The sequence below is a fragment of the Scheffersomyces coipomensis genome (assembly GCF_036884675.1).
Source record: "Scheffersomyces coipomensis strain NRRL Y-17651 chromosome Unknown DFJ63scaffold_5, whole genome shotgun sequence".
NCBI classification, from domain to species: Eukaryota; Fungi; Ascomycota; class Pichiomycetes; order Serinales; family Debaryomycetaceae; genus Scheffersomyces; species Scheffersomyces coipomensis.
The window spans coordinates 524,909-552,062 of record NW_027042896.1 but is presented as its reverse complement, the minus strand read 5'-3'; the positions used below and the strand labels follow the sequence as shown (position 1 = coordinate 552,062).

The following is a 27,154-nucleotide window of genomic DNA, read 5'->3' as shown; positions in this document are numbered from 1 at the left end:
CAGTTTTGCTGAAAATTTAATATGACTTTAGTTTTAAAAATGGTTATTCCCCGGAGACATGGAACTTTGACTTAAAAAAAAAAAGTCTGACTGACTTTTTTTGCAGTATTTTAATTTTGTGTCTGTCTGATTTTTACTGGTAACTTTTTGTCTGTCTGATTATTTCAGACCGCGGGTTACAGGGACTTTTCATATGAAAGAAAGGAACTGGATTTATACAATTATACTATATGATATGATATGATATGATATGGTTACATCATACTATAACTAGTGTGATCATAAATTATAATGATATATAAATATGTTATATATATAACATATATTATATTAATTAATTAACCGGTTAACCCAACTCAACACTATCCAACCCAACCCAACCGTTTAATTAATTCATTAACTAACAAATCAAATAAGGTCTAAATCTCAAAGTCCGGGGTAATTCAAAGCACCAACCAACCAACCAAAAAAAATGGACTCATAAAATAAAAATATTTTTAACTTTCGGAGTTTTATTCCCATCCATTCCATTCCATTATCATACTATTAATAGTTAGTCAACTGATGGATGATTCATCTTTTTCCAATCATATCCCCATATCACTTTAGTGTAAATTGTAAATCTGTTTATTAATTTATTTATTTCGGAGTTTTATCGGATATCGTCATCGTATATATATATAAAGTGTCCCATCTATACAGAGCGTCTAAATTAAAAGTTTATACTAATGAATATGAAATTTCATAATTAGTGAATTTAGTATAATATAATATAATCAGAACAAAATAAGGTAATTGGAATTGTAAGAATTTAATAGCATCCATCAAACTTGGTTGTATCATTGAATTATATTGAAATTTATATTCATTATTATTATTATTACTTTGATTAGATTTAGGACAATCAAATCGAATCGATCTTAAGAATATAATATAAAATCGTAATGGTAAATCAATCTTTTGATATATTCTTAAACAAAATCGTGGTTTATGATTTGGGGTATCAAATGAATGAATAAAAAATGATCTAATATCACAATAACTGACATTAGTTAGTACCTTAAAATCATCCTTAACTTTCAAAGTTTAGGGTATAACTTACTCTCTTCTATATCTATACCCATCTTTAATACTAAATTCATTATCCTTAATATGAATATCCTCAATCATCTTTAAATTAGTTTGGATCTTATACCCTAATTCTGAAAAACATCGAATTTCATACCCTTTATAAACTGGTAAAAATAAAGCATCAGGTTTAATATGATAATAATTGGTAACTTGAACTTGTTTCTCTTGTGAGGGATGATGATGATTTGGATCTATCATTTGTAATTCAAGAGGTACATTCTTAAGAGTTGGAGGATCATCTTTCTCTTCAATATAATCTTTATCATTATCATATTTTGATTTATATGGTTTATAATCTAAATCATTGAAAATAGTTAGAGATGAAATGAATGAATAAATAGAATTACTTGGACTAATTGGTTTCATTGTGAATGATCCCATGAATTTGTTTAAATCTGATAGGTTGACCATCATGAAGTAATCAAGGAGAAGAGAGTTATACACTTATATTTGTGGTTGTGAAATTATTCTTTATTTTTTTCTTTATGCCGCCGCTTTTTTTTTTTTTATTGCAAAAAATATTGACCTAGACCATTTCTAGATCAAATCTATAATCTTAAAACTAAAACGTATATTTTTATATAGTTACTATTCAACAAATACTACATACTTAAAAAAATTCAATCTCACAACAGTTCTAGTTACGGACTCTTCACGCACACACACACCTCTTATCTAAGCACTTGGCTTTTCAGAAGTAGTAGTGCTAGGAGTTGAACTACTTGGAGTGGCCTTTTCAGCCTTTTGAATATCACTCAATCTTTTAGCTTCTTCATGAACTGACTTCACATCCTTAGCAAAATCAGTATAAAATTGATGAACTTTAACACCATATGGATGATTGGCAGCTTGATCATAATATTTGGATAATTTAGAACTATATTTTGAATTTTGCAATTGAGTTTGAACTTGAGATTGAATATCAGTCAATTTAGTTTGGGCTTTACCTAAATTCTTATTAAAATCAGATTCAGGCTCTTTTGAATGAATATATTTTTCATCTAATCCACTTAAAAAACTTTTAAAATGATTTGAATATCCTTGTTGTTTATCATATTCAATCAGTTTATTAATAATATGATCACTTAAAGTATATCCATTAGCCAATAATTGAGTCACAATAACATATTTTGGTTTTTCCTCTTGTTTAATATCATCTTCACCATGATGAACTCCCGATTGAACTTTATGATCCCCACTAGCAGTAACGGTACTGGATTCACTATATTGAGGAGGTTTATCTTCAGATTCAGTGGTTCTATCTTCAACAACTTTGATGGGAGTACCATCTAATTCAGCTTCATTTAATAATAAAGCAGTTTCTAAAGCTTTAGAAGATGAAAAAACAATTTCATAACTTTGAGTTGGACTCGATGAAATTAATTTAATAGATTTGATATCTCCACAAAAGGAAAAGAATTTCTCAACTCTATCTTGAGTTATACCAGTTGGAATAGCAGAGGCGATGATAGCAGACATATTTGTGAGGATGAAGTAATTGATTCAATTGATAACAATTGAGAAGAAGAAGACGGTAAAATACATATATATTTATTACAGTTTTGAATTTTAAAATTTAGGGGAATTTTAAGTCTTCCCTTGCTCCCACAATTGAAAATTCCACTTTAGTACAAAGTGCTAGTTAAATGATGTGAGGGGGCGTAGTAGTCCTGTATATAAATTATATAGAGAGAGAACATCACCATGTGGTGGATATATACTATATACTATCACCACTTATCCTATCTATCACCACTTATCAATTGCCATTGTACTCCCATATCACATAATACTACATACACAGGAATGATAAACAATAATAATAATAATAATAATAATTTTTCTTATTTATTTATTTATTTGACCCCAAAAAATTTTATATATATAGTAAATTATATACTACCACAGTTTTAATATTTAAAAACAATTTTTAATTAATTCTATAAATCAATCATATTGATCAGTCAAACCAAATCTTATAACAAGGTTTGACCTAATGCACATCTACCAATTGCACAAGCAGCACTTACAGTATCTAAAATATGTTCTTCAGTTTCAGCCAATAATGGATTGGTTTCCACAATATCCAATGAACTTAATAATCCAGTTTGGGCTACTTCTTCAGCAATAAATAATCCTTCTCTTAATGATAATCCACCTTCAACTCTTGTACCGGTAGCAGGAACAAAAGATGGATCTATAGCATCAACATCATAAGATAAATGAATTGGGAATTTTCTATCAGGATTAACTTTATCTAATGCCATTTCAATAACTTTCCCAATTCCATATTTATCAATATGATACATTGAAAATGCTGGAACATTATGTTCACGTAAAATTTTCTTTTCACCTTCATCAACATCTCTTAATCCAATGAAAACTAATTTATTTGGTTTTAATTTAGATGGTACCCAATCAAAATCAGGTGGATAACTATGTTTATCAATACCTAATATAAATGAAATTGGACATCCATGTAAATTACCTGATTCCGTAGTTAAAGGAGTATTTATATCAGCATGAGCATCAATCCATAATACACAAGTATCTTCATTATGTTCTAAAGCAGCACTAACCGTGGCAGTACCAATAGAATGATCTCCTCCAATAGTGATTGGTAATTGTTCATTGGATAAACTTTCTTTAACAGTATCATGAATGATTTTACAACATTCACTGACAATTTTTGAATTTTTAACCCCATATTTATCCTTTTCATTTGATTTCATTGATTCAAATGTGGTATGTTGTAATGGATGTTTAACTTCAGTTTCCCAACCTAATGAACTAATTTGTTTTTCAAATCCAGCATTTAAAATATATTCAGGACCTAATTCAACCCCACCTTTAGGTTGACCTCCTGAGAATGGAGCAGTAATAATAGCTGCTTTTCTTGAAGTATGGAATTTATATTCAACTAGTAAAATGGGTTAGTAAATTGATGCTAAAAGTAATTTTTTTGGTGCCAAAGCGGGTGTACAAACATGGTTATGACAATTTAGATAAATATAATTATACATACTTTCAGTCATTATGAATAGATGATAAGTTTATAAATAGTAAATGTGATAAGGTAAGAATTATCTCTAAAGAACAAATATTAGTAAAAAGTTGTAAATGATTAGTGAAACACTCTGGTCTTTATATATATCCATACACGTAAATTAAATGGCGATGATGAATGGAACTCACGACTAAAACAGAAATTGAGTGCGAGAGATAATTTAATTTTATTAACGTGTCGACTGAAAGGGAAACAAAGTGCGATGGATGTTTTTACTTAGCATTAAAACGTCATAAACAAAGACCACTTCCTTTAAAGTTAATTAACAGAGAGATGGTTTAATAGTTTATAGGCTAGACAATTCTGATTAATAATATTGTTTGATACGCCCCACATAGAATCTGGACTATGTTTTGATACTATTTTCTATGCCTTCACTCCACTCCACTCCACTCCACTTTCATCTCTGTTAATTGCTTTTAATAGAACAAAGTTTTATTTTTAACTAACTTCGATGATTGATATGATCATTTTATATTATTCTATAGTTTTAAAGATCATCATTCCCCCCTCTTAACGTACTTCAAAAGAATATCATTACAAGAAATTTAACCGAGATTTACCACTTCTGATGCCCAATCCAATCTACTTGACTATTAAAAACGACGATGATGATTATTTTACATACAGGATAACATCTATGTCATTTTTTCATTTGTGGTTTGTCATTTTTTGTGTTCATAATTTTTATGACAAATCATTTGCGACAAATCATAAATTAACTTCAAATTGAATTTTAATTAAAGACATGTCAATTTAATGTCAAATTATTTTTGATATGTATGAAGATAGACGGGAGGGGGGGGCTAATTAACTATATTATTATGTCTAACATTACTATTATTACATTTTAGACTTAGCATACTCCTACTGTTGATCCCCTTTAATTGTGCTGTGCTGTGGGTTAACTCATTATTCTTATTATACTAGTTCTACCTGTCTCATTCTATATTTCTAATTTTCAACACCTATATCTCTAAGTCCTACAGTATAACTATTATCATTCTCTGTTCATAATTACTTGTCATAGTTACTATAACTACTATTGGTTTAGACATGCTTAATTAAGTAGGAGAGTCCGCACTCATCTGATTTAAAAGGGTAAAATTAGGCACGTGTAAATTACAGTAATACCAATTTTTTGGGGCTGCAAATAACTCCATACAAAGAAATAAATAAATAAAATTTGTTCAAAAATTGACGGTCAATCAAACTGATTCAATTGATTTCTTTCATTTTGGTATTGAATCAATCGATTGATCAAGTTCATTCTATCACGTTGATCCATTCATTGAATTGATTAATTGGATTGATCATCAATCACAAAAGAAAAACGTAATTCCTCATCGTTCCTATCAATCGCTATCATCACATTAACGACTAGATCAAGATGAAGTTTGGTAAGACATTTGTATCCCATCAGATTCCTGAATGGTCTATCTTTTACATGCAATATAAACAATTAAAGAAAATCATTAAGAATGTTGATCAAGTATTTGATGATTTCCAACAAAATCAACTGGAATCAACTCAATCAATATCAGATATTATCAGTCATGTATTATCTTCATTCTTCTTTGAATTGGATCGTGATATTGAAAGAGTTAATGAATTCTATAATGTCAAATATAATGAATATAAGCGTAGATTAGATAAAATCATTCAAGTTTTAGGATATAATAATCAATCAAAAACCATTAATCATCAAATTGAATCAAATGATGAATTAGATGAGATTTTACATATCCTTTTAGAATTGAAAACTATTTTTAGGAATTTAAAATGGTTTGGAGAATTGAATCATAAAGGATTTATCAAAATCTTAAAGAAATTAGATAAGAAAATATCATCCTTAATTCATGATAATTTAGATTCTTCAAGTGAAACTAAATTCTCATTTGAATTATCAAATCAAAACAAAGATAATTATTTATCTACAAGAGTCAATGCTTTACCATTTGCTAATGAAACTGAATTGATCTCAAGTTTAGATACCATTAATATCTTACTTAATCAATTAGATGATGGAAAACAAGATGAAGAAGAAATATCTGAGGCTGAAATTATTAGAAATGAATCAAGAAATTTTAAATTCCTTAATATTGGAACAAGAAGAAGACATTCATTCGATCAATCTTCTCTTGATAATTATTACGATTTAATCTTAACTGATAATTCATCTTTATTAATTACTGAATTAAGTAAAGTTACTGATCGTATCTCATTAAAATTCTTAATTTCATTATTAAATAAATCAGCAACTGATAATTCCACTCATTGTATTGATGAATTATTCATTTATTTAGAAAAATTCGTCATTAATAAATCTCAAATTTATGAAAATTTCCTTTATGATCCTTCTGACATTAGTGGTAGAAATTTCTTTCATCAACATATTATCAGTTTAGGTAAGAAACAATTCATTAAAGAACAAACTGCAAAGGAAGGTGAAATCCCAGAAGAAGAATCAGATGATGAGAAAATTTCTAATAATTTCGAAGGGTTATCTTATATCCTTCATAAAATTGAACATTCCGATCCTAAATTAAACTTAAAACAAGTTCTTATTGCTAAGGATAATTATTCAAGAACTCCACTTCATTATTCGGCTCAATATGGATTAAAAGTAATTACCAATATCTTCTTGGATTACTTATCGAATTGGGATTTAATCAATACCAACGTTTCCATTGATAATATTGAAGTTTGGGGTGATCAAGAAAATTTAACTCCCTTACATTTATCAATCATCGGTAAACATCCTAAAACTACTGAAAATTTAATCATCTTTAATAATGCTAATAAATTAACTTGTCAAGATCTTTTATTATTATCAGTAAGATTAAATTCCCCTCGAATTTTAAATTCATTATTAATTCAAGGAAAAATCGATATTAATTATACTGACTTAGAACATAATAATGAATCTGCCTTATATATCGCATCTAAATTAAATTATGTTAATTTAGTTGAATTCTTATTAAAGAATAAAGCTGATCCTGAAATTGGGGAATTGGTATTTGGGTGGACTCCAATTTTCATTGCTGCTAGTGAAGGGTATAAAGAAGTAGTGGAATTATTATTAGATTATGATACTAATTTTGAAATCGTTGATGGTTCCGGTTGGTTACCTATGGAACATGCATGTTTAAGAGGTCATTTAGCTATTGCTGATTTATTAAAACCTAAAAATGAAAAAGTGTTAATTTATGATGTTTATCATCCTGAAAATAATTTACCTCGTGAATTCTCTGCTTCGGCCTCTGCTGCTATTGCTGCTGCTTCAGAAGCTAGTTTACCTCCTTCAATCACTCCAACTCAATCCATATCACTTGAAGCCACTTCAAGTATTGATAAATTACCTGAACCTACTTCTAAACATATCACTATGAATGATGTTTATAAACAATTGAAACAAACTGGTTCATCCTCATCAATTCCAAGATCGAAATCTCCTCTTGGTAAAAGAAGAAAAGCCGCCAAACCTATCAAATCTTTTGGCCATAGATTTTTACAACCGGATGAATCATTAATTTTAATTACCTTGGGTACTACTGATTTAAGGGATAATGAAACTCCAATTGATTTAAATAAAATTTCAACTGCTTTAACGAAAAGTTTCAAAACTGAATTGGATACCGCTTTATCATTATCAATCTCGTGTAAACAGAAATTATCGAATAAATTGGTTGAACCTCCAGTTATAATTGATTTACCATTGGAAGATCATCATGGTAGTGCTACTGATCCAATTACATTTAAATTAAATAATAATGTTAAATCAAATGATATTATCATTACATTTGATTTGATTCCAACTTATCAATTAACTTCTGAACTTGCTAAACCTCAACAACTGAATGATAAAGTATTAGGTAGAGCCATGGCGATTTTAAAAGATGCCTATACTAAAGTTGGAAGTAATTATCGTTCATTGAATAATAATATCACGGTTCCAATTCTTGAATCTTCAACTTTGGATATTTTAGGATCCATTAGATTTGAATATTTATGTGTGACTCCATTCGAACATAAATCAATGTCGATTGAAAGATCTGATACTTATTGGAAACAATTAGTTTCGACCAGAGTTATTGGTCATAGAGGGTTAGGTAAGAATGAAAATGGTAAAAAATCCTTACAATTAGGTGAAAATACAGTAGAATCATTCATAGCTGCTGCTTCTTTAGGAGCATCATATGTTGAGTTTGATGTTCAATTAACTAAGGATTCAGTTCCTGTAGTTTATCATGATTTCTTAGTGGCTGAATCAGGAGTTGATATTCCAATGCATTCCTTAACAGCAGAACAATTCCTTGGATTAAGTGAAGAAGATGGTAATAAGCAACATATTGAAAAGAAAACTCAAGATGATGAAGCTTTGAAATATAGACCAAGAGCTAAATCATCACATGAGTTGAATAAAATTGGAGATTTCAAATTGACATCATCATCAACTATTGATAAAGAAGATAAGTTATCTGAAAAAGATGAAGATCCTCATCATTATCAAAATACTCGTAGAATGAAATTAACTAGAACTTGGAAAGATAAAGGTTTCAAAGGTAATGCAAGAGGATTATCTGTGGCTTCAAGTTTTGTTACTTTAAAGGAATTATTCAAAAAGGTTCCCAAGAATGTAGGATTCAATATGGAATTGAAATATCCTATGTTGGATGAAGCTCAAGAAGAAAATATGGGTGAAATTGCCATGGATTTAAATTATTATGTCGATACTATTTTAAAAACCGTTTATGATGAAAACACTTCCGGTAGAGATATTTTATTCTCATCATTCCATCCTGATGTTTGTGCTTTATTATCTTTAAAACAACCAACCATGCCTATTTTATTCTTAACTGAATCAGGTACTTCACCCATGGCTGATATTAGAGCATCATCTTTACAAAATGCAGTTAGATTTGCTAAGAAATGGAATTTGTTAGGAATAGTAAGTGCAGCAGGTGCTATAGTGAAGACACCAAGATTAGCTCAAGTAGTTAAATCTTCCGGTTTAGTCTGTGTTACTTATGGTGGTGATAATAATGATCCTGAATTAGCCAAGATTCAAATGAAAGCTGGGGTTGATGCTGTTATTGTGGATAATGTTTTGGCAGTTAGAGAAGGATTAAGAAAAGATCATGCTATGAAGGTCCTTGATGATGAAGATTAATAAAAAGATTGTAAGTATAGATATACAATTAAGTAGATTTTTTTTAAAATATAATTTGTGCATTTAGTTTGCTTTTTGAAAAATGGTTGGTAGCGTAGAACATTTCTTGCATTTTTTTGATTACTCCATTTTTTGGTGAGATAATTTTTTTATTCGATCAAACTAACTATTCATCGTATAACTCCAACATTAAGACAGATCAAATCAACATCAATACCTAGATAAATATAATGTCCAATCCAGAAAACAAAGGTAAGGAAGATGGCCATGTGGGTACAGGCACCACCCCAGATCATTCGAAGTCTTCAAAGATATTTGCTAGACCAAATCAACCAAGGTTACCGAGAGCCGGAATTGAAGCTGTACATGTAAATCAAGCTAGAGAAATGGTAAGATTACATACTAGTGGAAGATTGCCATCAGGTCAAGCTAGTGGTTCTGTTCCTCATCCTCATGTAAGTTCTACTTCATCACAATTCACTGCAACTTCTAATATAACGCGTACCTCTGGTATTCCCCAACATCCATCATTAATATCAAAGACTACCACAACGACAACAAGGACGAGTTCATCTATAATGAGTTCTTCATTCCCGAGTACTAGTAGTAATAGACATAATAATCATAAAGGTGCTTCTGTATCAGTTCCAGCCATTGCTCACGATGGCGAATGTAATAATCCCTCATGTGAACATTGTGGAGGAGTCATCATCCCAGCTCCACAAGCATCATTCCCAATTGAAGATCGTCCATCGATAACCATTAATGATTGGAGTATATATACCGTCAAGAAGCCAATACTAAATTCTCAAGAATTGGATGATTTAAGTGAACATCGGTTTGATTTCCCCTTACCAGAAATGATATTTGGGAATAATTTCGTAAGGATTATAAATGATAAAACGGGTGAAGAAATTGAATTCAATGCATTGGATGCTTTAGATTCATTAGATCCTGATTGTAAATTTAAAGTAAGTTATCATGAAGAATGGTTAGCATCCCGAAAATCGAAATCATCAAATTCAAGTGAAAAATCAGAAAAGGCATTAAAAGAGAATTCTACCAAAGATATATCTACATTCACCGAAAACTTAGATACGTTGAAACCTTATGATTGGACTTATTCACCTAATTATAAAGGTCATGTTAAGAATTTAACCTTTCATAAATCCACTCAACCAATTCCAATTCAAAAACTATTAAAACCAGATCCGATATTATTCTTTGATGAATCGATACTATTTGAAGATGAATTAGCTGATAATGGGATATCAATGCTTTCCACTAAGATAAGAGTAATGCCTACATGTTTATTATTATTATGTCGATTTTTTTTAAGAATTGATAATGTTATATTCAGAATTAGAGATACCAGAGTATTCATAGATTTTGAAACCAATCAAATCTTACGAGAATATAAAGAACAAGAATTCCCCTATGATGAATTATTAACTATCGTTACTAGTAATAAAAATAATAATGATCCCAAGAAATTATTAAGAGATATAAATTGGGTGGCCCAAAATATACCGGTGATTTCTACAGTTACGGAATCCAATATAAAAGATTAGTATGTTAGAAGTGGTAAGTAGTAGATTTCAAATACAATATATATTCTTGTTTACCTTAACTGGTAGTTCCTTGTAGTTACAGCTCATGTGCATATGTAATCCACTTTTAACAGCCAATTTGGTATACTCTACATTATGTGCAGGAATTTACTTTTTTTTGGCGATAGTTTTCAAAATTTTCAAACTTTCAATTTTTTTCAACTTCAAACTATACAACACGATCAAAGGTAAAAGTATCTCCACATCACTAAAATGTTTCATAGAAGTGGTAGTAGATTGGCAGGAAGAATAATACAGACTTCGAGAAGATCCTTTCATGATGTGCCTGTTTTAAAGAATCAAGATCAATACGTTATCAATGGTATTGAAGGATTATATTCCTCCCATGGATTTCAATCAGCATGGATCAATTATCAAAAATATTTAACGTTGAATTTATCATTACATACTAGTGGGAGTGAAAATGAATTGAAAACTCCATTTCAAATCTTATTAAATACAGCAAAGCAAACTACTGAACAACATATTTTCCATTATGCATCTCAAGCTCATAATAATCATCTCTTTATGGAACAATTCATACCTAAATCAGAAGCAGAAAAGACCAGACCTTCTCGATTATTATTGGAAAGATTATCATATCAAGATATCCCTGATTTGGAAACATTTAGAGAAAGAATGTTATTATTAGCTGATTCATCTTTTGGTCAAGGATGGGTTTTCTTAGTTGAATTACCTAATAAATCATTAAAGATTATAAGATGTAATAATGATGGTACACCATATTATTATGGTAAGAATCAATCTTTGGATTTGAATGGTGGAGTTGATGAAGGTAGTTTTGAATATTTAAATGGATTAAAGGAAAGAGCTAAGAATGATGAAAGAGATTATACTTTACCTATTTTAGCTATAAATTGTTGGGATCAAGCTTATCTTAATGATTATGGTGTTACAGGTAAAGCTGATTATTTATCAAACTTATGGGATTGTATAAATTGGGATGTTATTAATAAAAGACTTTTCCAAGTTTAAACCCCATTCACACATTATATATATATTACGTTTTTATTTTCTTGTATATACTAAAGCTAACACAATACATATTTTCATAAGTCATTAACATTGTCATTGTCATTTATCAATTCATCGAAATCTAACATAAGAAGATCCTTTGTATCGATATCCTTTATAGTTTCAACATTCAATAATGTCTGATATCGATCTAATTTCTCTGAAAAATCTTCACAATCTTGAATGATATTGAATAATGTTTTATCTTCATACCAATTCAAAGGTAAACTAGTGATAAGCATAGGTAAGAACGTACATAGTTTCGATAAGTAATTCCATTGTTGGACTAAATCATGATACTTTGATTCAATCTGTTTGATTATATCTTGATCGAGATCAATCCCATCCACTTGTTGTTGTTTTGAATTAATCAATTGTTTATGTAATGATAATAACGTTTCATTTGAATCTTTCAATGCCATCAATTTAGGTTTTAAATTCTCTATTAATAACTTTTCATTATCATCAAGTAATTGATTATATTCTTGTTCATGAAGTTTCCCCAGTTTAAACTTTTGCATGATTTGAAACACAAGTCCATTATCCAAAGCATACAACTTATCAAGATTAGTCAAGATATTCAATTCAGTATTGGTCAATGATGTATTATCTTGATGTATGGATCGTAGTATAGGACCAGTTAATTGGATAAAATTATTCAATAATAAATCAGTCTTTATAGTTGAATTATGAGCTTTTATGAATGATTCTAATTTAATGGGTGGAAGCATAGGGTATAAATGAACAATTTCTTCATATTTAGACTGTATGGTTTGTTCATCATCATGTTGTAATTGATCTACTTCATTCAAATATATCAATTCATCTAATTTATGAGTCAATTCATCATATAATTTAACGTGTTCTTGTTCTAATCGATTGATCTTATCATCAATCTTATCTTGAGTTGAAGTGATGGTCGGTATACCGTATGTATGCGATAGTATAGAAGTTGAAGTTAGTAGTTTATCACAAGCACCAGCTAGTTCCTGTGACATGTCGTTGGATGTGCTTGGTCTTGCCTGCTAGTGGTTTATCTTGATTGCAAATAGTGGTTTCAATTGTAAACAATAATCAGCGTGGGTGGTGGCTGCCATTTTTTTTTTTCTGTGGTGTAAAAATGATGGTGGACAAAATCAAGTTTTGAAATATTGCCAACAGCCCTCAACCATCAAAGAACAGTATCATCAATCACATCCAATCATAGTTCCAACTACAATTCAATATGGCTGATGTAAATGTGGTTAAGAACAATTTCTTATTAATTGCTTCATCAGGATCATTTGCTAATTTCAATCCTCCACAATTAATCTATTATCATGATAAATTACAACAATTTTTATTATCAAGTGGTGATACTTTAGCTACGGTTGAATTATTTAATCTTTATGAATTACAATTCTATTTAGCGTTATTAACTAAGAATGATATTGAAGCTAAGACTGTATTGAATAAATTATTAGATCAATTTGGCAATAATAAGAAATCTCAACGTTTAAAGCTTTTACAATCGATTTATTTAGAAGCTATTGGTGATAAAGAAGAAGCTTTAAATTTGATTAATCGAAATCCTGATGAAATACAATTGGCCAGAAGATTAGTTACATTCAGTCGTATGAATGAAAATGAAGATGATAATGAAGATTATATTGAAACTTTGAATTATTTCTTAGATTTACAACCATCTGATTTAATAGCATGGTCAGAATTAGGTCATGAATATAGTAAGATTGGACATTATGATAAAGCGATTCATTGTTTTAAAGAGATTTTATTACAAGATTCATTCATATATCCGATTTATTATCAAGTTGGATTGAATTATTATTATCAATTTTTACAAGAAGAAAAGAATTTAAAAACAGAAAGAAAGGATAAATTATTAGAATTAATGAATATTTTAATTAATGCTAGAAATAATTTCCTTAGAGCCATTGAAATATTTGATGATTATCCAAAGGGGTGGGTAGGAATATTAACCATAACTAAATTAAATTCATTTAATGATAAATTAAAAAAATTAAGTGATGGAGGTTTAAAAGAAGTTAAACAATATTTAGAACAAAATGAATCATTACAAAAGTTGAGTAATAGTAAAGTAGAGGAATTTGTAACTACTGAAGAGTATGGTTCTATAATAAAACAGTTTTCAAAGTAAGGGAGGAAGGTGAAGTTGTACAGTAATGAATAATACATATAAAAAGACGTTTATAGATGAATAAACAAAGAGATACTATAAACTTAATAAAAAGTAGGAATCCGTGAATTAGACGCCACCACAACATTGAGGACAAGCACAAGCATTAATGGGACAGCAGTTACAGATTTTGCATCCTTTGGTAGTAGTTGAAGGTTTAGACATGATTAGTAGTTGATTGAATAATAGTGAAATGGTTTTAATTGATTTCGAATGGTTTATCTAAAAACTAGCAAGAAAATGAAAGGGAAAGACTTTCCTTCTCTATTTATATACTTTCTCTTGTTAAAAAATTACAAATTACAAATGCATGGGAAGGGGAAGATACCTACAATTGAGCTATAACATTCCAATTCCAAGAAACTCCCTATCTTTACCAAGCTAAACCATTATCATACCACAATTCTACTAAAGTCGGAATCAAATGGTGATAAATAATCTCTTTTTTTGCAGTTTAAGTCTTATTTACGAGTAAACCTTTAAACAGTAGGAACCATCAATTATTAGAGTTTTATGATAAGAAAGTATTAAGATGCTATGTAAAAGCTTGTTTCATAGTTTAGTCATCCCCTCTTCATTCTAGTCAGTGTATGTGTAACATAGGAGTAAGTATTAAACTAATGTTTGGGAATTGATTACGTGGTATGATTGTAGCAACAAAGAGATATCCATGATCCGTAGTTCCGTCAATACGACTAAGAGTAATAGCCTATCTTATCCTATTCAAGGCTATTGACTACTATACTACAACTAGACAATACATAATAGGAAATAATAATACTAATATATTAAGATTAACTATAAAAACAACTATACACATCATGAAATTCATTCATAATCACTTTCAGTGATTTGATTAAATAATAAACACCAGACCCCCATCATCATCATAAAACGCAAACATAATTGATTAAAGAAACAAGATTCAAATTAATTCACTTACTTACTTATTTCTTGGATCCACAAGTACAACTTTCAGTACTAGCGCATTTACAATCTGGACCACAATCACATCCCTTTTCATCACCGTAATTGACTAAAGTTTGAGTATAAGCTGACATGGTAAGATTTGATTAAAATTTGATTTGATAAACTGTTGAATTGATTGAATTCGTTGGTTGATTAAGAAGAAGAAAGAAGAAGAAGAAGAAGAAGAAATGGAATGATTTATAAAAATTTTGGAAATGAGGAGCGGGCCCGCTCCTTTAAATAATCGTTCTCCAGATTTATTTTAGTGAGAATTGAATGAATGCATATGAACCCTCATCATCATTCAGTATACTCTACTCTACACACTATATGAAACGATGATTCACTTAAGTTAACTCTAATGACTACAATATGTATTAGGCGAAATCATCTCAAAAAGTTAATCTAGGTTTAGTTACGTTACTTTATTATTACTATTCTTGGTAATGTAGAGGGAATATTGCTGTTACCATATGTTAGCTAATGTTTTGTGTTGTCAGTCTGTTCGCTATTTACGCTACTGGGTAAATTTAATTTATTTACTGAGAAATTTTAGCGGGCGGTCATCATTGTCATTGTCGGTATTTGAAATAATTAAAGTTTTAGTGTGTCTCCTCCTCCTTAATATCGGACTCTCTTTTTCTGATCTCGTCTCTAATTGGTTTAAACCTCTAACTTTAATTACATCATCTTTTGGTATTATTATTTTCTTTATCTTTTTAAGTTTTAGTGTGATATTAAGTATCTCAACCGTAAGTACCTGATCATATCACTATAATGATAATGCCTAAACTTTTATTCGTCCTAATTTGCTTATTATCGTCTGTTTCTGCCATACGTTATGTTAATGAGTCACACATTATCGATTTCATAACTTGTATCAATACAACAGGTCGAAGATATAATTATACCATTGAACCAAATGGTGGTTTACTAATACAACCATTTGAATTAAGAGATATGGATAGAGAAGGTATTGACTTTGGAGTACATGAATGTGTATTTGATTTTGTCACAAGTGGTAATATTGGTAGTGTTGGGCTTAGTGGGAATGTCTATGAAGAAGATGATCCAAGTAGAAGTAGATGGTTGAATTATGATCTGGTCCATCGAATCGTAGCTCAAGGTTTGCGGTTTAACGATATACCTCATGATTTATATATAGATCCTGATATAGATTGGGTTGGTGCATGTTTAGATTAAATTTGCAGCAATTAAGGGTCTAGGAGGTTGATTTGGGAAATCCTTATTTACAGGATATTATTTATTTGCTTATTTATTTATTTATTTATTAGAATTATAATATAGATTTGATTTTTATATCATCTGTATAATGGCAGGAACACAATTGATTTGGTTTATCATATCTTTACAGGGTGAGCGTAGGGGTTTAGCGTATGTATATATGTATATTGTGAGGGGGGAGGGGGGTTAAATCTACTATCTATATATGAAGCAAATTATTATGCAAAAAGGTTTATGTAAATGAAAGTAATAAAGCAATTATGATTATTATAACAAAAAAAGGTAAAGTATTAAGAAACAATAGTAATCAAGAAGAAGGAAGAAAAAGAGTATAACAAATAGACAAGATGATTAAAATTCACCTTTATAATTTAAATCATCTCTAGCTAAAACATCATCTAAGATACCAGCAGCAGCAGCCACTAACCCTAAGAAAGGTCTTGAAGGATCTAAAACTTTAGATAAATATTCAGGATGATATTGAGTACCGACAAAGAATTTATGATCTTTTAATTCAATAATTTCCATTCTGGATTCAGTTTCATCTTTACCAATGAAATTTAACCCTGATTTGGTTTCAATATCACTAATTAATTTAGGATTAACTTCATATCTATGTCTATGTCTTTCTAATACAGCATCTGATCCACCATATAATTGTCTTAATTTTGACCATTTCGAATCTTCCACAAATTTAGTAGAATGAATACCTAATCTCATAGTACCTCCTAATTTAACTTGATCAACATCAGGCATATAAACTACTGAAGCTTCATCTTCAGAAATATCTTTATCAAATTCTTGAGATGTAGAATTCTTTATACCAAGGATATTTCTAACAATTTCAATCACGGCAATTTGTAAACCTAAACAAACTCCTAAATATGGAATATCATTTTCTCTAGCATATTTGGCAACAGCAATCATACCTTCAATACCTCTACTACCAAATCCACCTGGAACTAAAATCCCATCCGCTTGACAAACATAATGCCATGCTTTATGATATTTTGATAAATCCGCGGTTTTGGTTTCTTCTTCTAAATCAGATGATTCAACCCATTCAATTTTTAATCTTCTATTACAACTCATGGATGAATGTTCTAAAGCTTTAATCACCGATAAATAAGAATCCTTTAAATGAGTATATTTACCAACTAAAGCAATAGTAACTGTTTCAAATGATCTATCATGAGCACTAGTTAATTTTTTCCATTTTGATAATAATTGTTCACCCTTTATAATGGCAGGTTGACTAATATCTTTAATTTGTAATTTTTTAGATAAAAATTTCATAATTTTTTGTTGAATTAATAATAATGGAACATGATAAGTTGAATTAACATCATGAACAGCAATAACTTGTTCAGGTCCAACATGACAAAACATTCCAATTTTTTCAATGGTAGCCACTTCTAATTCTTCTTGACATCTACAAGCAATCATATCAGGAGTTAAACCTAAAGATCTTAAATCTTTAATAGCAGCTTGAGTTGGTTTGGTTTTTTGTTCACCATGAATAACAGGTACTAATGAAACATGAATTAAAGCGAAATTTTCTGGTCCAACTCTGAATTGAAATTGTCTTAATGCTTCCACAAATGGAGCACTTTCAATATCACCTACAGTACCACCTAATTCAATAATACAAATTTCAGGTTCTAATCCAGTATCATCAACGGGGATTTTAGCTACTCTTTCAATCCAATCTTGAATAGCACCAGTAATATGAGGAACTACTTGAACTGTTTTACCTAAATAATCTCCATTTCTTTCTCTTTCAATAACATGAGAATAAATCTTACCAGTAGTAATATTATGATTCTTAGTTAAAGTAACATTTAAATATCTTTCATAATTACCTAAATCCAAATCAACTTCACCACCATCATTCAAAACAAAACATTCACCATGTTCCAAGGGAGACATAGTTCCAGCATCGATATTCATATAAGGATCGATTTTAATCGATGTAACTCTTAATCCTAAAGTTTTAAATAATAATCCAGTAGAAGAAGCTAATACTCCCTTACCAATACCAGAAATAACCCCACCAGAAACAACAACGTACTTCATTTTAAACTTTTATAATATTTATAATATGGATTACCACGATGGTTATCAAGAGTAATGGGCTTTTAAAACACGTCGATTGACACGATATTAAATAGGTCTATAAATTCTATGAATCTTGAAAAACAACAACAACAAATAAATGGATCAATATTTGTTCTTTTTCAATACACTTTTTTTTAAAATGATCAATGACAATTCGAACGAACGAGTTGGAATGAGTTGATTGATGATATGTATTCTATCTATAGATTTGCCCTCTTAAATGACTGATTTAAGCGGGAAGAAAGAAAGAAGAAGATTTTATACTTAATTTGAATTTGAATATGGTGATCAGAAAATTTTTTATAGTGAGGATGAGAAAGTGATATTTTTTTGTGTAACGATGGGATAAATATTTCTAGACTGCCTAATTAGGAAGTTATACAATTCTTTATTAGTCTATAAAACTATCAATGTAGGCTAATTTATACACTTCATGAGAAGTGAGATGGGTAAAGTATATCTTAATGATAAACCTTAGTATAATGAAAATAAAGTAAAAGTTTCTCTGAAGTACCTAGAATTAGCCATAACCTGTGAATTTTTGGTGATTGCAAAAACGAAATCACCTATAATCAGAGGTTATTTAGTATATATCTGCCTGGTGATGTCTATCTCCAATTTCAACTTGATAAATGAAATGAAAACTAACATCAATGGCAAGAATGGGACCTACACTGGTTTAAAATTCTATCAAATATCATTACATTAAAAATGTTATACAATCTTAACACCACCAATTTCATTATCTTCAGTCATCAAGATTTGAGCCTTACCTTGTTTAATCAAGAAATCCTTCACGATCTTAATCAATAAAGTCTCATCTAAATTCTTTAAACTATCAGGTAATCCATTTTCATCCGACTTAGTTAATTCATAAATCGTCAACACTGTACCTAATTGACCTGAATTATCCACATAATCATAAAGCAATTGTCCCCATTCTACTAATGATCGCCAATATATATAAATCCCCAATTCTGGTTTCTTAGGATTGATATATTCAGCTTTATTCAATTTATAAATCAAATGATGAATAATCAGAGATTTGAAATCGTCATTAGTAGTTCGATTAATTGTTTTATTCTCAAATATAGGAGGAATCTTCTCAAGATCGATAGTTTCTAATTGAGTATATTTAGGTATACCATTTATCGTTAATGATGTTATTCGATAATATTCACAATATGATAAGATTATTTGACACCATGAGTCAAGTTGATTAGATAAGATGGTTGAATTCGGTTGTTTGGTGTATAAGGGTGGGAAAGTATGAATCTTAGGAAAGATGAAATCTGTTATAGTGGTAGTCATATCATTGTGGTGATATCAATATAGAGTTGTTGTATGATTGAGTGGCCAAAAATATCTCACTTCAGAAATTTAAAGCTGGAGTTGGTCACGTGAAAGAGAATTTAAAGTGAAAAATGGGTTAACTATTTACTTTAACTACTACATTTATATAAGATAGAAATGTTATTACAATGTTAATGATCACATTTCACTAGAGTGCATTAAATAGTTCAATATAGTGAGATTAACCTTACCTAGCACGAAAATGGTAAGAATTACCTATATAAATGAATACAAATTCGATTTGTTAAAATACAATTAATATATTTATTAATATTATTGGTTTTTGATTTTTTATATATGAAAGGTAAGTGATATTTTTATATTATTATGAACATTAAAACTAATCTAAGCTTCAACTAAATCTCTTAATCTTCTGATAGTTGATCTAGCAGTGGCAGCAGCAGCAGTGGTAACAGTATAAGCACCTCCAGCAAAAGTTTTACGACAAGATTTACATGACCAAATACCAACTGAACCTCTTTGAACAGTTCTTTTACCACAGAAAGCACAATCATATTTAGCATGTTGTTGAACTTCTAATTTTTTGGTTTGTCTTCTTAAAGATGAACCATATCTGACACCGAATTTACCGGTAATACCAACCTTCTTAGTTCTTTTAGTCCTATAAAAAAAGAGTTATGTTAGTATAAAATGTTTCATGTAGTGATACATTAGATGTATTGAATGGTATGGTATTATCATATGTGTTGTTGAAGTGATAGTTTATTATAGATTTGAAGAGTTTGTAAATGATTAATTTGATGTACTTGAGGGTATGTAATGATATCTTGTGATTGATTCTACTAGTTTAAAAAGTTGAATGATGATGGAATATGATTCGTATGGTCATAACTTGGATTGATAAAATGATATGAAAAATTAGTTATAAATATATGATACTTCAGTTGTAGTTGATTCTATCGTTCTATGATTGTTTAGGAATAGTTCTTCTTTACATTTGATTAATGATATGTCTATGACTCGATATGATTATCACATTAGTTCTTCATTCCCTTGTCCACTTTAATAATGATAAAATATTTATGGTCTCTATCCATACTGATACATGATTGATTCATTCACTCTATGATGGTTGATTGATTCTGACACTTCAACAATTTGATAATAATACTCCTATTCATTCCAATGATATGGATATGGTCTATGGGTTACATACATTTTGATATATTAATTCTATAGTTGATTTAAAAGAATACTATAATAAAGAATTATTTATTTATTTATTACTGTAAATAAATTTTTTTTTTCATTCCCAAGGATTGGAAGAGAGAGCTGACTGACTGACTGACTGTTCTGTAAAGAGGAATTTTCATCAGGACTGTATATAAAAGCCCTCCATAGTTAACTGATTATTTAGTGCTCTTTACTCTCACTGTTAATTATGGTGAGTAGTGCGAAATTGATCAAATTAATCGAAATAGTCATCACGTGTGTTGGTCTATAGTTAGGGTTGCAGACCTGGTGACTTTCATCCCATTTCCTAATTGGGCGTATTATCAATTAATCTATTACTGCTAATTAATATTACCATCATATTTACTCTTAGATCAACTCCAGTCTAATCTAATCTAATCTAGTTTACTCTACTTCAGTAAACTTGAAGTACTGTTATACCACGTTCGACAATATTTTACTGAAAACAGTAAGTACCATTTATATATACAATTAGAATTGTAAGGAAATGAGTTGGGATAGAGAAACTATAAAAATCATATTTATCTGTAACTATGTTAATTTACTTTACCCCCAATTAAAGGATGCCTTAGTAGGTGCCTTAGTAGGTGTATTGCATTTACCTAAGAAGATTAAGGTGGATAATTTCACAACTATTCCGAAACTATTTTTAACAACATATCGAGGCTACAAATCTGCAGAATATTATTATTATTATTACCTTCCATACTTTCTACTTATCATTAATCTATACATCACTGATATCTTTGGTGAGACTATCCCAACAAAAATAAGGAGAATTGGTAACAGATTTATGATTAGCCCATTTTGCACATCATTCTATTAAAACTAAGTACTGTATCTCTATATTGATTATATAAACCTCCTTTGCAAATAAGTCTTCACGCGCAAATTTACCATGCATGGTTATCGCATTAATTAAAGTTTCGATTAGTACCTTGCCTTGCCTTGCCTTGACTTGTCGTTTCATAGAAGGGGTTAATCAATTTGTTGATTATAAAACTTAACCGTCAAGGAAATGTTTGGCTATAGTTTAAATATATTCCGATTTCCAAGGATTTTAAAATAATTTGCATTAATTAATTGTTAACATATATATAACGAAAGGATGATTAACCTTGCTTCAAATCCATCAAACTTGACGTTTTTAGACTGTGGATCTACAAATCTCACTATCACCAATATCCCAATTGATATCACTAACTTGACTGATGTGAGTTATGTGTTACAAAAGTTTGAAGATGATTATCAATGTGGAATAAGTTATTATCAATATATGAATAAACATAAGAGACAATTGGGTCTGGAGTTAATGTCAAGAGACCTACAACCAAATATCACTCTGCAAGAATATGATTGTGGGTTATCAAATTTGGCTATCTCTCTTGAAAATACAAATGGAACTGACTTTTATGATAATGTAATTTATAATTGTGGATTATCATATGCCGTAAATAAGGCAACAAAATCAGATTCTCAAATGATTAAAATTCCAAAATTATTATTGATGGTTAGTTTATTAAGTGTTATTTTATCATTAATCTAACAGTTGTTTAGTTGGGACAAATAATTATGGTAAGCCCAATTTGTTTAATCAAAGTAGAATTATTATTATCTTTAAACAAGAGACTACATCACGTGCAAATGGGCAGGTGACTTATTATCCCTTCCTAATTAGGAATTAATCTCAATATTTAACCGCTAACAAAATTACATCCAAAATAAAATATAAAACGGTCCAGGCCAATTCCAGTCCATTCCTCTCCAGTTTACTCCACTTCATATCATATCAGTAAGCCATTAATTTAATTTCAGCCATATGTCATTTAATAATTGTATACATAATGCATATCTTTTAATTCATTTTAGTTTGATGATCTGTCTGTAATAATGACAATGACCCAGTGATTCAAAACCCTTCCTTCCCTTGTTATCCGTAACATTAATTTGATCATCATCACCAATGATATGATATGATCTTAATTTTATCTTAATCATAAATTAAAGCCATATATATTTCTTTTTTTACTAACTCGTTAATAAAAGTGGGATCATATCATTTTAAAATTACGAAGTGTTTAATAGATTTATTTACCGATAATGATAATTTAATATCTCATTAAATGATATGTATCACTAGATTGATTCACTTAGTAAAACCGCTAAATGGTTAAGTACGATATAATTTTACAGAATAGATCAATCCGATGTTGATAAGAAGAATTTACCGGGATCTGCCCAAATAAGTAATTGGAACAATATGTGTTACATTATTTGTAGCAGTGGTAGTAACTGATATGCAAGATTGATTGAAACACGAAAAGAATTTAACGAGCCAAGACATGACAATGACAAGCTAAGATTATCATTAACCACATAGACAATCAATCAATCAAATCAAATAGTGAACTATACAATTTATACTTAATTTGTTAGTTTATAGCGGTAAAATAAAATAAATTATCGCCTTGTCTTCCAATTGCCTATTTGGGACTGATAGCTATTTTTTCAAACCCGCCAAACAAACAGAAAAAAAGAAATTTAAAGATAAGAAAATCAAAAGTTGTACCTTTCAACTGTATAGCAACTATCTATGTGATACTATGGAATCAAACCATAAGTAGCATAGGAGTAACTTATGAAAGAGAAATATCATATGAATTAAGTTAAACTTGGAACATTTAAGCCAATCCAATTCACACAATCCACACACATATGGTTCCACAATTGAACTGATCGTAATCAATTGAGATAACCAAAATAGGACATATGCCGCACCTTTTATTTAAATAGATTAGACTGTGAAAATCAACTTCCACTTCCACTTCCACTTCCACCCTTCTTTCCTTCCTTACACCACTCTTGATCTCGCCCTGTAAAATCTAAACCTTTTTACTCCTTCATCGCTATTTATCTCTCCGTTAAATTTAATTATTATTTTATTTTATTTTATTTACGTTTAATTTTAAATTTTTAAATTTTTTTTTATGATTGCCGTTATCCCGTTATCTTTACCTACATAATCTAAATTCATTATTATCATTCATCATCATCATTATCATCTTTTACTATATATTTAACCGTTTCAATTCCCCCATTATACATCTTTTATTTTGCATTCATTTATTCATTTTTTATTTATTCACTTTAATTTAATTTAACTCAACGATGAATACAATAAAATCAAGAACTGAAGAACATCTTCATACGATTTTATCCAATAAATCAGAATTAAGATCAATTGATCCCTTACATGTGGCCAATGATGATGAATTATTAGCCCAAATCGGGTATAAACAAGAATTAAACAGACATTATTCCACTTTACAAGTGTTTGGTATTGCCTTTAGTATTATGGGTCTTTTACCATCTATTTCTTCAACTATCTATACTGGTTTAGAATCAGGTCCTGTTGGTTTGGTTTGGGGTTGGTTTGTTGCTGGTATTTTCATCTTATGTACCGGTATTTCAATGACTATCTTGGGTTCATCCATGCCAACTTCAGGTGGGTTATATTATTATACTAATTATTATGCTCCTGATTCAATCAGAGTTCCATTAAGTTTTATGATTGCTTGTTCAAATTCTCTTGGTTTAGTTGGAGGTATTTGTTCGATCTGTTATGGGTTTGCTGTTGAAGTTTTATCCGCTGTTTATATCAATTATGATGGTAATTTTGAAATTACAAATGCAAAATGTTATGGTATTTTTGCTGCTTGTGTGATTTCCAACGTTATAATTTGTTGTTTAACCACAAAGCATACAGCAACTTTACAAACCGTTTCTATTTGTGTCAATTCATTCCTTTGTCTTTTATTCCTTATCGCTGTCCCAGTCGGTGCTGGTAAAAGTTATGGTTTTAATGATGCTCATTATATCTTTGGTGATTTAGATAATACTAGAACTTGGAATTCAGGTTGGTCATTCATGCTTTCTTGGATGCCAGCCATTTGGACCATTGGGGCCTTTGATTCTGTCATTCATTGTTCAGAAGAAGCTAAAAACGCTCAAAGAGCTATTCCATACGGTATCATTGGTTCTATCTCTGTTTGTTGGATTGTGGGTTGGTTTATTGTTATTGTCGCTGTGGCATGTATCAAAGATGGTGATACTGCTGCTGCCTTAGATTCCGCTACTGGATCTCCAATGGCCCAAATTATTTATGATGCCTTAGGTAAACAATGGGCCGTTGCATTCATGGCTTTAATCGCATTAGGACAATATTTAATGGCTTGTTCAATCATGGTGGCTGCTTCAAGACAAATTTGGGCTTTTGCTAGAGATGAAGGTTTACCATTTGTTTATATGTATGTTAAATATGTTAATCCAGTTATTAAAGTTCCTATCAGAGCTACCATGTTTGCCGGTTGCATTTCATTATTATTAGGATTATTAGTATTAATTAATGGTACTGCTGGTTCCGGAGCTTTATTTTCATTAGCTGTTGCTTCAAATATTTTAGCATGGGGTGTTCCAGTATTATTAGTGATTTTACCATATGGTAGAAAGAGATTTATTCCAGGTCCATTTTATTTAGGTAAGATTGGTTCATTCTTAGTTAATTTAACCACAGTATGCTGGATCACCTATGTTATCATCATGTCAATGTTCCCTGATCAAAGATATATCGATAAGAACACGATGAATTATACTTGTGTGATTAATGTCAGTATTTGGATGTTATCATTGGTGTATTATTTCGTATGGGGTTATAGAACTTATTCTGGTCCAAAATCAAATCTTGAAGAAATAGATAGTATCAATGGTGAAATCCCACCTGAAAATCTTGATCAAATGTTAGCTGATGAAAAGGAAAAAGTTTAACCTTGTCTGTCTGTCTGTCTGTCTATCTTACTTCTCTCTTTCAATTCATTGTTTAAATCTAGTTATCTAATTTATTATTCTTATTCTTATTTATTTTTAATTCTGCTTTTTGATAGATATATATATGTATCGTTTAATGATTAACATTGTTATAATTATACCTAAACATCTGTAAGGAAACCAATCTACGATTTCTAATTTTAAATAAATAATTACATAAAGGAAATATATATAGCTTGTTGTTCGATTTGAGCAGCACAACCAGACATTTGTTTTGGTTTAAAAATATCATCCCTTGCAAGGTTATTCCTTCTTCTTGTGTCAAAATTATCATTATCATTATCAGCCCCTTCGAAGTAAATGAGACGTCAAGGCCCTAGTGGAAACTTTAACAGAGAAATCAACGCAATTACATGCGCGAGTACTTATTAACAAGGAGGTACATAATCCAATATAGTGATGCAGTAGTTGTATCTATCCATTGGTAAGACTTTAATTATCCATTCATACGCTACATATAAGAAAGCAGCTTGAAATAAAATTTCCCCCGTAAATCTACGGCAAGTTTGCCTTAAGTTATTCAAATTATGACTAAGTGAATTTACTAGGTAGAAAATATTATTGGACGAGGTATGATATCGACACTTCTGTTGCCTCGTTTTATTTTCAAGCGAATTACTACTTTCGGAATAGTTGTGAAATATCCACCTTGAGGGAAGGCGATAAAGAATGATTTAATTTTTCCAGGAAAGTATACCGCTCTGCATCAACATTTATTGGGATTATTTGGAGGAAGTTCTTATCGATGAAATTGAACATTTGGAGGCATCAAATCTGAATTTGATTCGTTGTAGTTTAAATAGATTTGAATTTGCACACGATATTAAAATGAATTGAATTAGTTGAATTCACAATAACGAAGCATGATTGATTATGCTTCAAACCCATCAAACTTGACGTTTTTAGATTGTGGATCTACAAATCTCACTATCACCAATATCCCAATTGATATCACTAACTTGACTGATGTGAGTTATGTGTTACAAAAGTTTGAAGATGATTATCAATGTGGAATAAGTTATTATAAATACATGAAAAAACATAAGAGACAATTAGGTCTGGAGTTAGTTTCAAGAGACATACAACCAAATATCACTCTGCAGGTCTTTAACTGTGGTATAATTAACTTGACTGTCTCACTTGATGCAAATGGAACC

General features: G+C 29.9%; 14 protein-coding genes across 14 annotated transcripts; 7 read left to right on the top strand and 7 right to left on the bottom strand. All coding sequences in view use genetic code 12, as the record gives it.

Moving 5' to 3' along the window:
• Positions 1–720: 720 nt before the first annotated feature.
• Positions 721–1,679, bottom strand: DFJ63DRAFT_342672 (uncharacterized protein; the record flags this gene model as incomplete). Its single annotated transcript, XM_064908745.1, has 2 exons — positions 1,103–1,679; positions 721–1,042 (listed from the first exon to the last, which is right to left on the bottom strand). Exons 1-2 carry the CDS (start codon positions 1,543–1,545, stop codon positions 721–723), a joined length of 765 nt encoding a protein of 254 aa, XP_064760951.1. The 5' UTR covers positions 1,546–1,679.
• DFJ63DRAFT_319849 (uncharacterized protein) lies at positions 1,680–3,031 on the bottom strand. Its single transcript, XM_064907120.1, has one exon. It carries the CDS (start codon positions 2,608–2,610, stop codon positions 1,807–1,809), a length of 804 nt encoding a protein of 267 aa, XP_064760950.1. The 5' UTR covers positions 2,611–3,031; the 3' UTR covers positions 1,680–1,806.
• CAR1 (arginase) lies at positions 2,907–4,230 on the bottom strand. Its single transcript, XM_064907119.1, has 2 exons — positions 4,157–4,230; positions 2,907–4,051 (listed from the first exon to the last, which is right to left on the bottom strand). Exons 1-2 carry the CDS (start codon positions 4,164–4,166, stop codon positions 3,108–3,110), a joined length of 954 nt encoding a protein of 317 aa, XP_064760949.1. The 5' UTR covers positions 4,167–4,230; the 3' UTR covers positions 2,907–3,107.
• A 1,358-nt stretch (positions 4,231–5,588) lies between these two features.
• GDE1 (glycerophosphocholine phosphodiesterase) lies at positions 5,589–9,371 on the top strand (the record flags this gene model as incomplete). Its single annotated transcript, XM_064905135.1, has 1 exon — positions 5,589–9,371. The coding sequence occupies one exon, from the start codon at positions 5,589–5,591 to the stop codon at positions 9,369–9,371; it is 3,783 nt and encodes a 1,260-aa protein (XP_064760948.1).
• A 93-nt stretch (positions 9,372–9,464) lies between these two features.
• Positions 9,465–11,068, top strand: TIP41 (Tip41p). The gene has a single exon (XM_064903854.1). The coding sequence runs from the start codon at positions 9,602–9,604 to the stop codon at positions 10,940–10,942; it is 1,341 nt and encodes a 446-aa protein (XP_064760947.1). The 5' UTR covers positions 9,465–9,601; the 3' UTR covers positions 10,943–11,068.
• Positions 11,069–11,194: 126 nt separating this feature from the next.
• Positions 11,195–11,977, top strand: DFJ63DRAFT_336375 (mitochondrial 37S ribosomal protein mS42; the record flags this gene model as incomplete). The annotated part of the gene is made up of 1 exon (XM_064908368.1): positions 11,195–11,977. The coding sequence occupies one exon, from the start codon at positions 11,195–11,197 to the stop codon at positions 11,975–11,977; it is 783 nt and encodes a 260-aa protein (XP_064760946.1).
• Positions 11,978–12,014: 37 nt separating this feature from the next.
• On the bottom strand, positions 12,015–13,128 carry DFJ63DRAFT_186308 (uncharacterized protein). Its single transcript, XM_064903855.1, has one exon. The coding sequence runs from the start codon at positions 13,012–13,014 to the stop codon at positions 12,052–12,054; it is 963 nt and encodes a 320-aa protein (XP_064760945.1). The 5' UTR covers positions 13,015–13,128; the 3' UTR covers positions 12,015–12,051.
• Positions 13,129–13,241: 113 nt separating this feature from the next.
• On the top strand, positions 13,242–14,174 carry DFJ63DRAFT_314218 (uncharacterized protein; the record flags this gene model as incomplete). Its single annotated transcript, XM_064906314.1, has 1 exon — positions 13,242–14,174. One exon carries the CDS (start codon positions 13,242–13,244, stop codon positions 14,172–14,174), a length of 933 nt encoding a protein of 310 aa, XP_064760944.1.
• Positions 14,175–15,959: 1,785 nt separating this feature from the next.
• On the top strand, positions 15,960–16,385 carry DFJ63DRAFT_314217 (uncharacterized protein; the record flags this gene model as incomplete). The annotated part of the gene is made up of 1 exon (XM_064906313.1): positions 15,960–16,385. The coding sequence occupies one exon, from the start codon at positions 15,960–15,962 to the stop codon at positions 16,383–16,385; it is 426 nt and encodes a 141-aa protein (XP_064760943.1).
• Positions 16,386–16,778: 393 nt separating this feature from the next.
• On the bottom strand, positions 16,779–18,503 carry URA7 (CTP synthase; the record flags this gene model as incomplete). The annotated part of the gene is made up of 1 exon (XM_064908367.1): positions 16,779–18,503. One exon carries the CDS (start codon positions 18,501–18,503, stop codon positions 16,779–16,781), a length of 1,725 nt encoding a protein of 574 aa, XP_064760942.1.
• A 756-nt stretch (positions 18,504–19,259) lies between these two features.
• DFJ63DRAFT_288913 (ESCRT-II subunit protein) lies at positions 19,260–19,856 on the bottom strand (the record flags this gene model as incomplete). The annotated part of the gene is made up of 1 exon (XM_064905180.1): positions 19,260–19,856. One exon carries the CDS (start codon positions 19,854–19,856, stop codon positions 19,260–19,262), a length of 597 nt encoding a protein of 198 aa, XP_064760941.1.
• A 193-nt stretch (positions 19,857–20,049) lies between these two features.
• On the bottom strand, positions 20,050–21,338 carry RPL43A (60S ribosomal protein eL43). The gene is made up of 2 exons (XM_064903869.1): positions 21,076–21,338; positions 20,050–20,520 (listed from the first exon to the last, which is right to left on the bottom strand). Coding segments are annotated over exons 1-2 (279 nt in total). The 5' UTR covers positions 21,078–21,338; the 3' UTR covers positions 20,050–20,243.
• Positions 21,339–22,221: 883 nt separating this feature from the next.
• DFJ63DRAFT_314214 (uncharacterized protein) lies at positions 22,222–22,659 on the top strand (the record flags this gene model as incomplete). The annotated part of the gene is made up of 1 exon (XM_064906312.1): positions 22,222–22,659. One exon carries the CDS (start codon positions 22,222–22,224, stop codon positions 22,657–22,659), a length of 438 nt encoding a protein of 145 aa, XP_064760939.1.
• A 1,320-nt stretch (positions 22,660–23,979) lies between these two features.
• Positions 23,980–26,027, top strand: DFJ63DRAFT_319839 (amino acid/polyamine transporter I). The gene has a single exon (XM_064907118.1). The coding sequence runs from the start codon at positions 24,282–24,284 to the stop codon at positions 25,935–25,937; it is 1,656 nt and encodes a 551-aa protein (XP_064760938.1). The 5' UTR covers positions 23,980–24,281; the 3' UTR covers positions 25,938–26,027.
• Positions 26,028–27,154: the final 1,127 nt, after the last annotated feature.